This window comes from Leptodactylus fuscus, unplaced genomic scaffold (genome assembly GCF_031893055.1).
Source record: "Leptodactylus fuscus isolate aLepFus1 unplaced genomic scaffold, aLepFus1.hap2 HAP2_SCAFFOLD_955, whole genome shotgun sequence".
Lineage (NCBI taxonomy): Eukaryota > Metazoa > Chordata > Amphibia > Anura > Leptodactylidae > Leptodactylus > Leptodactylus fuscus.
Window position 1 is genome coordinate 29,980 of NW_027441007.1, and position 15,316 is coordinate 45,295.

General features: G+C 47.4%; 1 protein-coding gene across 1 annotated transcript in view; it reads right to left on the bottom strand.

Annotated features, from left to right (window-relative positions):
• LOC142189019 (non-lysosomal glucosylceramidase-like) overlaps nucleotides 1-9,916 on the bottom strand; it is a gene marked incomplete at its 3' end in the record, with an annotated part of 34,182 nt that extends 24,266 nt beyond the window's left edge. Inside the window, exons 1-2 of the mRNA XM_075262101.1 lie at nucleotides 9,850-9,916; nucleotides 8,582-8,689 (exon numbers count right to left, since the gene is read on the bottom strand). Of these exons, the coding sequence (XP_075118202.1) occupies nucleotides 8,582-8,689; nucleotides 9,850-9,916 (175 nt within the window). The remainder of the gene's footprint in view (nucleotides 1-8,581; nucleotides 8,690-9,849) is intronic.
• Nucleotides 9,917-15,316: the final 5,400 nt, after the last annotated feature.

Sequence of the window (15,316 nt, forward strand, 5' to 3'; positions counted from 1 at the left end):
GTGACAACTGGTGGCAGCGGTGGGATCAACAGCGGACAGCGAGATGGACTACAGCAGCTCAGCGATTAATGGAGCCACAACCTCAGAATACAGGAACTGGACTATGGCAAGTCTACAAGTAAGGGCCCGGGAACTAAACCTGAGTTACCAGGGAAGAACGAAAGAGCAACTGATCGAGGCACTGGAGGAGATGACCCTGCAAAGCGACCATGAGGAGGGCTGCCCCCAGGAGACAGTAGAGATACGGGAGTGGCAGGTACAGACCCAAAAGAGCAGATGGGTTGTTTTGTATGAGGAGGAATTGGCAGTGCTGGGGCTAGGAGCAACTGCAGAGCAAAGGAGTAGAGCATTACAGAGGGCTCAGGAAACGGAGAAGGAGGAACAGAGAATGGCGCATGAAAAGGAAAGAATGGCGCATGAAATGCGAATGGCTGAGATAACTGCGCGGAATTATAATCAAACGCCGACCCCCAGCCCAACAGTGAGAGAACCACCATATGTCTCCCATAAACACTTCAAGACCTTTGATGAAGCGGCTGGGGATGTTGATGGATATTTTCAGGACTTCGAACACCAGTGCCGCCTGATGGAAGTCCCAGAGAAGGATTGGGTCCGGTATCTGGTGGGGCACCTACGAGATGGGGCTGCGGAAGCTCTCAGAGCCATGGACCCTAGTGATCAGCGGGACTATGAGGCCATTAAAAGAGCGGTGCAGAAGTATTATGCAGTCACTCCAGAGACCTACCGAGTTCAGTTCCGCTCTTTGTCTTACAATGGGGGAAGCTCCTTCCACATGTTCGCCCACAAGTTGAAGCAAGCATGCAAGCGCTGGCTAGAAGGAGAGGAGGCTGTCACAGTCGATAAGATCCTCCAAGTCATACTTAAGGAACAGTTCTTTTCCCAGTGCCCCGCTGAGATCCGTGAGTGGGTGCTGGAACGGAACCCAGCCACAGTTGAGCAAGCTGCTTCCCTTGCAGATGAGGGCCTGACCATCAAGCCGCAGTGGAAGAGGTTGTTTGCAGAGGAGCGGAAAACTACCACAGTCCGCCAGACACCCTTCATCCAGCCACCCACCTTTCGTGTCCAGCCTCAGGATTACAATTCCCCCTCTACCCCTGTCCCAGCCCATCGGCCTCCAGCTATGAACAACCCTGTCCCTAGACAACGACCTGCTGGAAGAATGCTAGAGCGCAGATGTTTTGGGTGCGGGCGGCCTGGACATTTGCAAGCTAGTTGCCCTGCTAACATGGGGGCACGGGCCACCGTGGCATCCCGGCCTATTCACTACCTGGGAACCACCCCTAGGACTGAAAGTTTGGCCCCATTTCCAGATGACTCCATGAATGACCCATCTGTTCCACCTCCAGGGGTCTATGGGATTCAGCCTTCCGCCACACATCCCGCAAACCTTCAGCGGAAGCACTTGCAGGAGGTCCTACTGGATGGCTGAACAGTTGTTGGATTCCGGGACTCGGGAGCTTTCCTAACGGTAGCGGACCCCCGAGTTGTGCGACCCGAGGCCCTAGAGGAGGGCCCTGGCATTTCTATCAAGTTGGCAGGGGGTACTCAAAGACGTATTCCTAAAGCTACTGTGGAACTCGACTATGGTTATGGACCAAAACGATGCACAATTGGTGTGATGAGCGGGCTGCCGGCCGATGTTCTGTTAGGCAACGATGTTGGAAATCTACAGTGCCACTTTGTGGGAGCAGTGACCCGAAGCCAAGCTCAGAGAGAAGCCAACATGGATCCACCGGATTTTCTGCCAGATGCCAGCCCTTCAACCCTACAACTTTACCATTCAGTACCGCCGAGGGAACCAACACCAGAACACAGATGGGTTATCCCGGCAGGAGGACATATGAGCTATAGAGACTGATGTGCATTCCCCAATTTACCTGTGTAGGCCAATTGTGTCATGCACATGTTTTGAGAGGGGGAGGGGTTGTCACGGGATGGTTAGAGTCTATACTATAGGCAATGTGTAATATATATTTCATGTGGAATGTATTCTCTAACCTGTTGTATACATCAATGTGTAGTTGGCTGATTGGGGTCTAGTGTGTTAGCACATTGTATGCAAATCCCTCTAACTAGTGAGGACAATGGGTGGAGATAATCTGATCAGTGTCTCCAAGAAGATGTTGGATGGTGCATTGTCCATAGTAGACAGGGAGTCTGCTCTCCTTGGTATAGGTGAGGGGGGAAGGATCTGTGACTCAGCCCTTCCCACCCACAGATATAGGTGTAACAGTCTTAGTATATAGTTGTAGCTGGAGTTAGTATGTGTTAGCCAGACTGTGCACAGCTCTGTAGAGAGCCAGGATTTAGTTACAGGACCAAGGAACCAAAGCTATCATTGGATTGTGACTTCTGTGGACTTATTGTTATTACGGTTGATGTGACCGCCGCCGGCTACTAACTTTGTGGATTACAATAAATTGCTGTTGTCTTCCGACCTCTTGCGTCCGTGTTGATTCAAAAGACCATCCGGAGGAAGACGTATACCTTTGCTCCGTGACAGGGCGCAAGACATAGACACGAGAGCCGCCCCGACTACAGTGATACCAGAGTCGTCCTGACTACGACAACACAGATGTAAAATGCCAGTGGTTAATAAATATAATTACAGATAGAAAACGGGCAGGGCCGCCATCAGGAATTTTGGGGCCCCATACAGCCTAAGTGTCTGGGCCCCCCCCCCCCCCCGCCATTTTTGCTTTGCGCGCTGCAGGAAATTTAGCCCCACCCACTGTTATGTTGACTCCGCCCACTCATTAATTTTCCACACTGTATAATCCTCCTACAGTCACCCGTAAATTATATGTCCCCCTTCGTCTCTCCCCTAGCTTCATATACACCCTTCATCTGCCCCCAGATTCATGTCCCCTCCATCTCTGCCCCCAGATTCATGTCCCCACATTTCTGCCCCCAGATTCATGTCCCTCCATCTCTGCCCCCAGATTCATGTCCCCCATCTCCATACCTCCCAACTTTTGAAGAACTAAAAGAGGGACAAAATGTGTGGCGCGCTTAGCGCGCCACAGCAAATTTAGCCCCGCCCACTTTTGTGTTGACTCCGCCCACTTGTTAATTTTTCATGTGCCCGCACACAGTATAATCCTCCTACAGTCACCCGTAAATTATATGTCCCCCCTCTATCTCTCCCCCAGTTTCATGTCCCCTCCATCTCTGCCCCTAGATTCATGTCCCCCCATCTCTGCCCCCAGATTCATGTCCCCCCTCCATCTCTGCCCCCAGATTCATGTCCCCCATCTCTGCCCCCAGATTCATGTCCCTCCATCTCTGCCCCCAGATTCATGTCCCCACAGTGTCATGCCGTCCCCTCCTTCATCTGCCCCCGTGGCATTCCGTCCTCTCCTTCATCTGCCCCCAGATTCACGTTCCACCTCCACATTAAACTTACCTTCTCCTCCGCTCCCTCGCCGCTCTCTGCGCGTCTCTCTCGCTGACATATGCGGCTGAAGGAAGGAGCTGACACGGGTCAGCTCCACGCTTCGCCGCAGGGTGTCTCTCTCGCTCTCGCTGACATGTATGCGGCTGAAGCGAGGAGCTGACCTGTGTCAGCTCCTCACTTCGCCGCTGCCGCCTCTCTAGCTGACACATATGCGGCTGAGCCGGGTTCCGGCTCAGCCGCATATGTGTCACCGAGAGAGGCTGCAGCGGCGAAGTGAGGAGCTGACACAGGTCAGCTCCTCGCTTCAGCCGCATATGTGTCAGCGAGACAGGCGGCAGCGGCGAAGCGAGGAGCTGACCTGTGTCAGCTCCTCGCTTCAGCCGCGTATGTGCTCAACTCAGATCTGCGTCCTGTGGACGCAGATCTGAGTTGAAACAGGACATACAATGACTGCTGCCGGTGCCAGGGGGCCCGGCCCCCCCCCCATTTTAAAATTTGGCCGGGCCCCTGACGCCAGTAGCAGTAGTACTGGCCTATCGGCGGCCCTGAAAACGGGTGTAACAGAGCGATCAGTGATCAGCCCTCCGAGGGTGTAACAGAGCGATCAGTGATCAGCCCTCCGAGGGTATAACAGAGCGATCAGTGATCAGCCCTCTGAGGGTGTAACAGAGCGATCAGTGATCAGCCCTCTGAGGGTGTAACAGAGCAATCAGTGATCAGCCCTCTGAGGGTGTAACAGAGCGATCAGTGATCAGCCCTCTGAGGGTGTAACAGAGCGATCAGTGATCAGCCCTCCGAGGGTGTAACAGAGCGATCAGTGATCAGCCCTCCGAGGGTGTAACAGAGCGATCAGTGATCAGCCCTCCGAGGGTGTAACAGAGCGATCAGTGATCAGCCCTCCGAGGGTGTAACAGAGCGATCAGTGATCAGCCCTCCGAGGGTGTAACAGAGCGATCAGTGATCAGCCCTCCGAGGGTATAACAGAGCGATCAGTGATCAGCCCTCCGAGGGTGTAACAGAGCGATCAGTGATCAGCCCTCCGAGGATGTAACAGAGCGATCAGTGATCAGCCCTCCGAGGGTGTAACAGAGCGATCAGTGATCAGCCCTCCGAGGATGTAACAGAGCGATCAGTGATCAGCCCTCCGAGGGTGTAACAGAGCGATCAGTGATCAGCCCTCCGAGGATGTAACAGAGCGATCAGTGATCAGCCCTCTGAGGATGTAACAGAGCGATCAGTGATCAGCCCTCTGAGGATGTAACAGAGCGATCAGTGATCAGCCCTCCGAGGGTGTAACAGAGCGATCAGTGATCAGCCCTCCGAGGGTGTAACAGAGCGATCAGTGATCAGCCCTCCGAGGGTATAACAGAGCGATCAGTGATCAGCCCTCTGAGGGTGTAACAGAGCGATCAGTGATCAGCCCTCCGAGGGTATAACAGAGCGATCAGTGATCAGCCCTCCGAGGATGTAACAGAGCGATCAGTGATCAGCCCTCCGAGGGTGTAACAGAGCGATCAGCCCTCTGAGGGTGTAACAGAGCGATCAGTGATCAGCCCTCCGAGGATGTAACAGAGCGATCAGTGATCAGCCCTCCGAGGGTGTAACAGAGCGATCAGTGATCAGCCCTCCGAGGGTGTAACAGAGCGATCAGTGATCAGCCCTCCGAGGGTATAACAGAGCGATCAGTGATCAGCCCTCTGAGGGTGTAACAGAGCGATCAGTGATCAGCCCTCCGAGGGTATAACAGAGCGATCAGTGATCAGCCCTCCGAGGGTGTAACAGAGCGATCAGTGATCAGCCCTCTGAGGGTGTAACAGAGCGATCAGTGATCAGCCCTCTGAGGGTGTAACAGAGCGATCAGTGATCAGCCCTCCGAGGGTATAACAGAGCGATCAGTGATCAGCCCTCTGAGGGTATAACAGAGCGATCAGCCCTCCGAGGGTGTAACAGAGCGATCAGTGATCAGCCCTCCGAGGATGTAAAAGAGCGATCAGTGATCAGCCCTCCGAGGGTATAACAGAGCGATCAGTGATCAGCCCTCCGAGGATGTAACAGAGCGATCAGTGATCAGCCCTCCGAGGATGTAACAGAGCGATCAGTGATCAGCCCTCCGAGGATGTAACAGAGTGATCAGCCCTCCGAGGGTGTAACAGAGCGATCAGTGATCAGCCCTCCGAGGATGTAACAGAGCGATCAGTGATCAGCCCTCCGAGGATGTAACAGAGCGATCAGTGATCAGCCCTCCGAGGATGTAACAGAGCGATCAGTGATCAGCCCTCCGAGGGTGTAACAGAGCGATCAGTGATCAGCCCTCCGAGGGTGTAACAGAGCGATCAGTGATCAGCCCTCCGAGGATGTAACAGAGCGATCAGTGATCAGCCCTCCGAGGATGTAACAGAGCGATCAGTGATCAGCCCTCCGAGGGTATAACAGAGCAATCAGTGATCAGCCCTCCGAGGATGTAACAGAGCGATCAGTGATCAGCCCTCCGAGGATGTAACAGAGCGATCAGTGATCAGCCCTCCGAGGGTATAACAGAGCAATCAGTGATCAGCCCTCCGAGGATGTAACAGAGCGATCAGTGATCAGCCCTCCGAGGATGTAACAGAGCGATCAGTGATCAGCCCTCCGAGGATGTAACAGAGCGATCAGTGATCAGCCCTCCGAGGATGTAACAGAGCGATCAGTGATCAGCCCTCCGAGGGTATAACAGAGCAATCAGTGATCAGCCCTCTGAGGATGTAACAGAGCAATCAGTGATCAGCCCTCCGAGGATGTAACAGAGCAATCAGTGATCAGCCCTCCGAGGATGTAACTCCTCCAATACATCTCCGAACAACTGCTCGGGCTCCTGGATATCTGATCTATAGGGGGAAGGGCAAAGACTATGGAACTGGGACTATAACGAGTGAGTGTGGGCGGAGACGTCGTGTATTACATGGACAATCATTATGGTGGAGAGTGGGCGAGGACGTCGTGTATTACATATTATGGTGGAGAGTGGGCGGAGACGTCGTGTATTACATATTATGGTGGAGAGTGGGCGGAGACGTCGTGTATTACATATTATGGTGGAGAGTGGGCGAGGACGTCGTGTATTACATATTATGGTGGAGAGTGGGCGGAGACGTCGTGTATTACATATTATGGTGGAGAGTGGGCGGAGACATTGTGTATTACATATTATGGTGGAGAGTGGGCGGAGACATTGTGTATTACATATTATGGTGGAGAGTGGGCGAGGACGTCGTGTATTACATATTATGGTGGAGAGTGGGCGGAGACGTCGTGTATTACATATTATGGTGGAGAGTGGGCGGAGACGTCGTGTATTACATAGACAATATATTGCAAAGAACAAAGTAGTCAGCGTCACTACTGCAACAGCGCTCGTATTCACAATCTTATGTCAGTATTGGCAAATCTTCCAGCTGTAACAGCCAAAAATAAATATCCCAGGGTGGTGCTCACTGTGAAAAAACCTAGACAGGCAGTGACATATGTGAAATGTAGAAAACAGGGCACTCACCCGCCACGGGATACATAAAACATTCGTTTTTATTTCATCCTCTTTAAAAAAAAGGTCAAACCTTGACCATCGGGGTACAGAAGACGGAATTGCACTTTGAAGTGCACTAAGCACGAAACGATCGTCGCTGTTTGTTTCTTTGCATCATTCCGTCTTCTGTACCCCGATGGTCAAGGTTTGACCTTTTTTTAAAGAGGATGAAATAAAAACGAATGTTTTATGTATCCCGTGGCGGGTGAGTGCCCTGTTTTCTATATTTCACATATTACATAGACAATCATTATGGTGGAGAGTGGGCGGAGACGTGGTGTATTACATATTATGGTGGAGAATGCGGGTCCGGTTTCGGGTCTGAAGCTCCTCCTTCCATAGCATGGCCAGTGCTTACATATACAGAGTTGTATTGCATATAACATTATATTAAGAAGGTTCCAGGTTTTTCTCTCGGCTTCCTTGTGTGACCTCTATGACCTTATATACTGTATGTACCTGGCAATGACTATGGTAGACACATCGGATACGGCAGCGTGTTCTCTTTCCATTATTACAGTTCTGGTTCATCTCTCACCATGTTCTCCTGTCCCCAAATCCAGGAACGCAACGGCGTGTTCAGTAGATTTGCCACTGGGTTTGGTTAAAGTGGGATGTAAATTAGACAAAGGACTCGTACGGTCTATCCCATATAGACAGTAGGTCATGTATCCTGTATACGCCCCTATGTACTGTATTCATCCCTGTATACGCCCCTGTGTACTGTATTCAGCTCTGTATACGCCCCTATGTACTGTATTCAGCCCTGTATACGCCCCTATGTACTGTATTCATCCCTGTATACTTCTTCACATACTGTCATATGGCACTTTGCCGGCTTGCATGGAGACCTTCACGTGGCCGTGTTTACACGTTAGAAGGTCTTGGAGGAGGTTGAGCCGCCATTACTCAGGATTGTACCTTGTGCCTACGGATGACGTTCAGATCCCTGGCAGTGAAGAGGTCACGTTCCATCGCTATGTCCATATGGGGCTGTGGGGGAGGCCGGTTACACGAAAAAGTGGAAATATGGAAAAGTACGGCCAAGAGCGGCGTTCTGAGTGTGAAGCACGGGCCGATGAGAGGACGCCATCATCAGGCATATATATATAGTAGGGGGTGACAGCGCTCCCCGCTATGGAGGTTACTCGTAGCCGTTTCTTTACGGAGCACAGTTGATTGAAGATGACTTTTATCTAATCTGGTGATGGTTAAAGGGATCCTCTCATTTACAATACTTACACGTAGGCGTCGCCTTAAGAAAGTCTCTTCTCCTCTTACCTTTATTATTCTGATCCGCACCGCCCTTCCTGAGGAATTTCTTCTTTTTTCCTTATACATATGAGTTTTCTTGCAGTATTGGGGAAATTCCTCAGGAACGGCGGTGCGGATCAGAATAATGAAGGGAAGAGAAGAAGAGACTTTAGGACGGGTCTATATCATTATAGAAGGCGGCCATGTTACTGTATCTGTATGAGCCGCCTGTATAGACAGGAGAAGGGCGGCCCATGCCCCAGGAATGTGGATATTATAAAGCACAGAGGTGTTCCCCTTTATCTGCCTCCCTCCCCTCTGAATGACACAATGCACCTCTGCTGACCTACCAGGGTCTCCGATGTCGTGAGGGACCACATTCTTGCTCTTCACCGGGGCCACAGAGCCGCTCATCAGATACTTCCTCCTCTCTGGATCCTCCTGAAGAACGGAAGACGCTACGAGAAGGAAGGACAAGACGTAAGGAGAAGAATCGCCCCTGTGTACAAAACGGAGGCTGACCATATATACACAACATATACATATAGATATATATACACAGGAGACGTGGAGGGGGCCGTAGGAGGGCAACAACCCAGCAGTAGGACCGCTACCTCCGCCACTGTGCAAGGAGGAACAGGAGGAGCACGGCCAGAGCCCAGCAGGCCACAAATGAGCCTGTGTCTGCACAAATGGTTAGAAACCGACTCCATGGGGATGGTCTGAGGGCCCGACGTCCACAGATGGGGGTTGTGCTCATAGTCCAACACCGTGCAGGACGCTTGGCATTGGCCACAGAACACCAGGATTGGCCACTGGCACCCTGAGCTCTTCACAGATGAGAGCAGGTTCACTCTGAGCACATGTGACCGAGTCTGGAGACACCGTGGAGAGCGATCTGCTGCCTGCAACATCCTTCAGCATGACCGGCAGTGGCTCAGTAATGGTGTGGGGCCGCACAGCCCTCCATGTGCTGGCCAGAAGTAGCCTGACTGCCATTAGGTACCGAGATGAGACCCTCAGACCCCTTGTGAGACCATATGGTGATGCTGTTGGCCCGGGGTTCCTCCTAATGCAGGACAATGCCAGACCTCATGTGGTCGGAGTGTCAGCAGGTCCTACAAGATGAAGCCATTGAAGCTCTGGACCCGTTCCTCAGACCTGAATCTGATGGAGACATCTGGGCCATCATGTCTCTCTCCATCCACAGACTGTATTGGGATATTCGCTGTACAATCCTGTTCTGGATGTAGTGAGTGGGGGACACAGCGCCGTATACAGAGCTGGCCACTAGGGCTATATATATATATAACCACAGCTCAAGAAAGCATCGCCCAAAAGCTGAATGTCCTTATCGATGCCCCAAGGAGGGGGGGGGGGCAACAAGGAGAGACCCCTATGGCACTGTTCAGCCCAGGAACAGCAAGCTCTGAAGCCAAAACGCACAAATGAGGGCCACAGGGAGGAGTCAGCCGCAACCAGGGCCACGCTGAAGTGACAGGAGAGTCCACCCTCAGAACGCGGTGGGCCGACCCAATCACCCCCCTCACATGAGGGCGCCACATCTGGTATTATGTTGTGCATCTCCTCGGGCACCCTCAGAGGGGGAGGCCTCTACCGAAGGCCGGATAGTAGCCTGGGAGGGCCGGACTAGACCAGCGGGGGGCTCCAGCGCACGGAGACATGCTTAGACGGTCTGTGAAGTCCTTATTGCATCAGGATATGGTCCACACCCCCATATTGGGGGAAGCCAGAAGGTGGAGGGAAACGTCTTCTGAGATCTGCAGTGTCTCGCTGACCACAAGGCAGAGCTCCAGCGTAGCCGAGAATATACACACGTCCTAGCCGTCACTCCGGGCCGGAGTCAGAGGTGTCTTCTGGCATGCAGAACACGGAAACCACAGAACGGAGACCAGAACGCAGGTGTGAACCCAGCGTAAGATACTCCATGGGCCTCATATTAATAGCAATTAACCCCATCATGTCCCTCACATTAACCCCCTGTGTGCCTACCATAAGAGTTACTGAGATGTGAGAGACATGGAGGTAATAATGAAGTGATGATTAGTACCCCCCATATATCTTACACATCAGTAACTCTTATGGTAGGCACACAGGGGGTTAATGTGAGGGACATGATGGGGTTAATTGCTATTAATATGAGGCACATGGAGTTACCAAAACTAAATGAATAACTCCAAATGCCTGACAGTAATAGGTATAGTAACCCCCTCCCCCCTGTACCTGCGTGTTCTTTCTTTACTGTCACTTTGCTGAAGCTTCCTCTGCTCCCTCTCACGTGTGCAAGATGCAGGATGGCAGAGATCTTCTGTATAGCGACAAGCCCCGCCTCCTGGGCTCTCCTCACCCTCTCATTGGTTGACAGAGGGCAGCCAGAGAAGTGGGGTGAGGAGGAGCGTCCAGAGCTGCAGCTCCCTGCGCTGGCTGCTCTCTATGCGCCGATGCTGCAGATACACAGTGTGCTTCACATATATACTTTCCCTATACTAATAGGGAAAGTATTCCCACCGACAGCGGGCCTCTGCAATTGCCCTGCTGACCTGCGTTTTGCTAGGCCCGGGCCCTGCCGCGGGGCCCTGCTAGGTTGCCCGGCTCGCCCGGCCCTGGATCCGCCCCTGGGAAGCGGTCCCAGAGATTCCACCTCAGCCTGAATACATCTGGCAGGGAAAGAGAGATCTGAGTACTGAGGCCGCCCAGCCTGGCCGAGGAGACCGCACAGCGGAGCGAGACTGTACTACTGCACGTGTGCGTCCTGCGCAGGGACCTGCTAGTCTTCTCTGTGCCAAGTATATATGGGCTACGAGGCAAAGACTGGATGGCAGAGAGGACCGGAGGGCTAAGGCTGGCCCGAATAACAATCCTTAGGGCTAGTTCACACGTGAACTGCCCGCGCGGGTTTTGACACAGAGAGAGACGCGGCGAGCCGCGTCTCTCTCTTGTCAAAACCCGCCCGCCGCGACCATCGCTGTCGCGGCTTAACCCTCTGCTGTCGGCTCAAATGAATGAGCCGACATAGGAGGGAGCTGCCGGGGGCGGAAGCCGCGCGGCTGAGACTGCGCGGCTTCCGCCTGAAGAAAGGACATGTCCTTTCTTTTCTCCGCTAGCAGCAGCTCGCCGCTAGCGGAGAACAGAAGCCCGCCGGTCTCCATAGACCACCATTATAAGGGGAGGTTTTGGACGCGAAATCCGCTGTCAGAAACCTCCCCTTATACTCACGTGTGAACTAGCCCTTACATAGCTGACAATACAGCGGCACAGGGAAGCCTGTCCCTTATAGCCACCACCGCATGAAGGCTGCGCCACAATCCTCAGCGACAACGTCCAGGACAGAAAACATCGGCAGACAAATACAAGGACTTATCTCCTCCTCAGAGACGTAGGCCACTTCACAAGCCGATCCCTGAGCTAATCACGTTATTATATATACTCCATATTACACTATACCATATATACACACACTATACCATATATACACACACTATACCATATATACACACACTATACCCTATATACACACTATACCATATATACACACTATACCATATATACACACACTATACCATATATACACACACTATACCATATATACACACACTATACCATATATACACACACACTATACCATATATACACACTATACCATATATACACACTATACCATATATACACACACTATACCCTATATACACACACTATACCCTATATACACACTATACCATATATACACACTATACCATATATACACACACTATACCATATATACACACTATACCATATATACACACACACTATACCATATATACACACACTATACCATATATACACACTATACCATATATACACACACACTATACCATATATACACACACTATACCCTATATACACACACTATACCCTATATACACACTATACCATATATACACACTATACCATATATACACACACTATACCATATATACACACTATACCATATATACACACACACTATACCATATATACACACACTATACCATATATACACACTATACCATATATACACACACACTATACCATATATACACACACTATACCATATATACACACACTATACCATATATACACACACTATACCATATATACACATACTATACCATATATACACACACTATACCCTATATACACACACTATACCCTATATACACACACTATACCCTATATACACACACTATACCCTATATACACACACTATACCATATATACACACACTATACCCTATATACACACTATACCATATATACACACACTATACCATATATACACACACTATACCATATATACACACACTATACCATATATACACACACTATACCATATACACACACTATACCATATATACACATACTATACCATATATACACACACTATACCCTATATACACACTATACCATATATACACACACTATACTATATACACACACTATACCATATACACACACTATACCATATATACACACACTATACCATATATACACACACTATACCATATATACACCCACTATACCATACCATATATACACACACTATACTATATATACACACTATACTATATACACACACTATACCATATATACACACACTATACCATATATACACACACTATACCATATATACACACACTATACCATATATACACACACTATACCATATATACACACACACTATACCATATATACATACACTATACCCTATATACATACACTATACCATATACACACACACACTATACCATATATACACACACACTATACCATATATACACACACACTATACCATATATACACACTATACCATATATACACACACTATACCATATATACACACTATACCATATATACACACTATACCATATATACACACTATACCATATACACACACTATACTATATATACACACACTATACTATATATACACACACTATACTATATATACACACACTATACCCTATATACACACTATACCATATATACACACACTATACCATATATACACACACTATACCCTATATACACACTATACCATATATACACACACTATACCATATATACACACACTATACCCTATATACACACTATACCATATATACACACACTATACCCTATATACACACACACACTATACTATATATACACACACTATACCCTATATACACATACTATACCCTATATACACACACTATACCCTATATACACACACTATACCCTATATACACACACTATACCATATATACACACACTATACCCTATATACACACTATACCATATATACACACACTATACCATATATACACACACTATACCCTATATACACACTATACCATATATACACACACTATACCATATATACACACACTATACCATACCATATATACACACACTATACTATATATACACACACTATACCATATATACACACTATACTATATATACACACACTATACCATATATACACACACACACTATACCATATATACACACACTATACCATATATACACACACTATACCATATATACACACACACTATACCATATATACATACACTATACCCTATATACATACACTATACCATATATACACACACTATACCATATATACACACACACTATACCATATATACACACACACTATACCATATATACACACTATACCATATATACACACACTATACCATATATACACACTATACCATATACACACACTATACCATATATACACATACTATACCATATATACACACTATACTATATATACACACACTATACTATATATACACACACTATACTATATATACACACACTATACCATATACACACACTATACCATATATACACACACTATACCATATACACACACTATACTATATATACACACACTATACTATATATACACACACTATACTATATATACACACACTATACCATATATACACACACTATACCCTATATACACACACACTATACTATATATACACACACTATACCCTATATACACATACTATACCCTATATACACACACTATACCCTATATACACACTATACCCTATATACACACACTATACCCTATATACACACACTATACCATATATACACACACTATACCCTATATACACACTATACCATATATACACACACTATACCATATATACACACACTATACCCTATATACACACTATACCATATATACACACACTATACCATATATACACACACTATACCATACCATATATACACACACTATACTATATATACACACACTATACCATATATACACACTATACTATATATACACACACTATACTATATATACACACACTATACCATATATACACACACACTATACCATATATACACACACTATACCATATATACACACACTATACCATATATACACACACTATACCATATATACACACACTATACCATATATACACACACTATACCATATATACACACACACTATACCATATATACACACACACTATACCATATATACACACACACTATACCATATATACACACACACTATACCATATATACACACTATACCATATATACACACACTATACCCTATATACACACTATACCATATATACACACTATACCATATATACACACACTATACCATATATACACACTATACCATATATACACACACACTATACCATATATACACACACTATACCATATATACACACTATACCATATATACACACACACTATACCATATATACACACACTATACCATATATACACACACTATACCCTATATACACACTATACCATATATACACACTATACCATATATACACACACTATACCCTATATACACACACTATACCCTATATACACACTATACCATATATAAACACTATACCATATATACACACACTATACCATATATACACACTATACCATATATACACACACTATACCATATATACACACTATACCATATATACACACACACTATACCATATATACACACACTATACCATATATACACACACTATACCATATATACACACACTA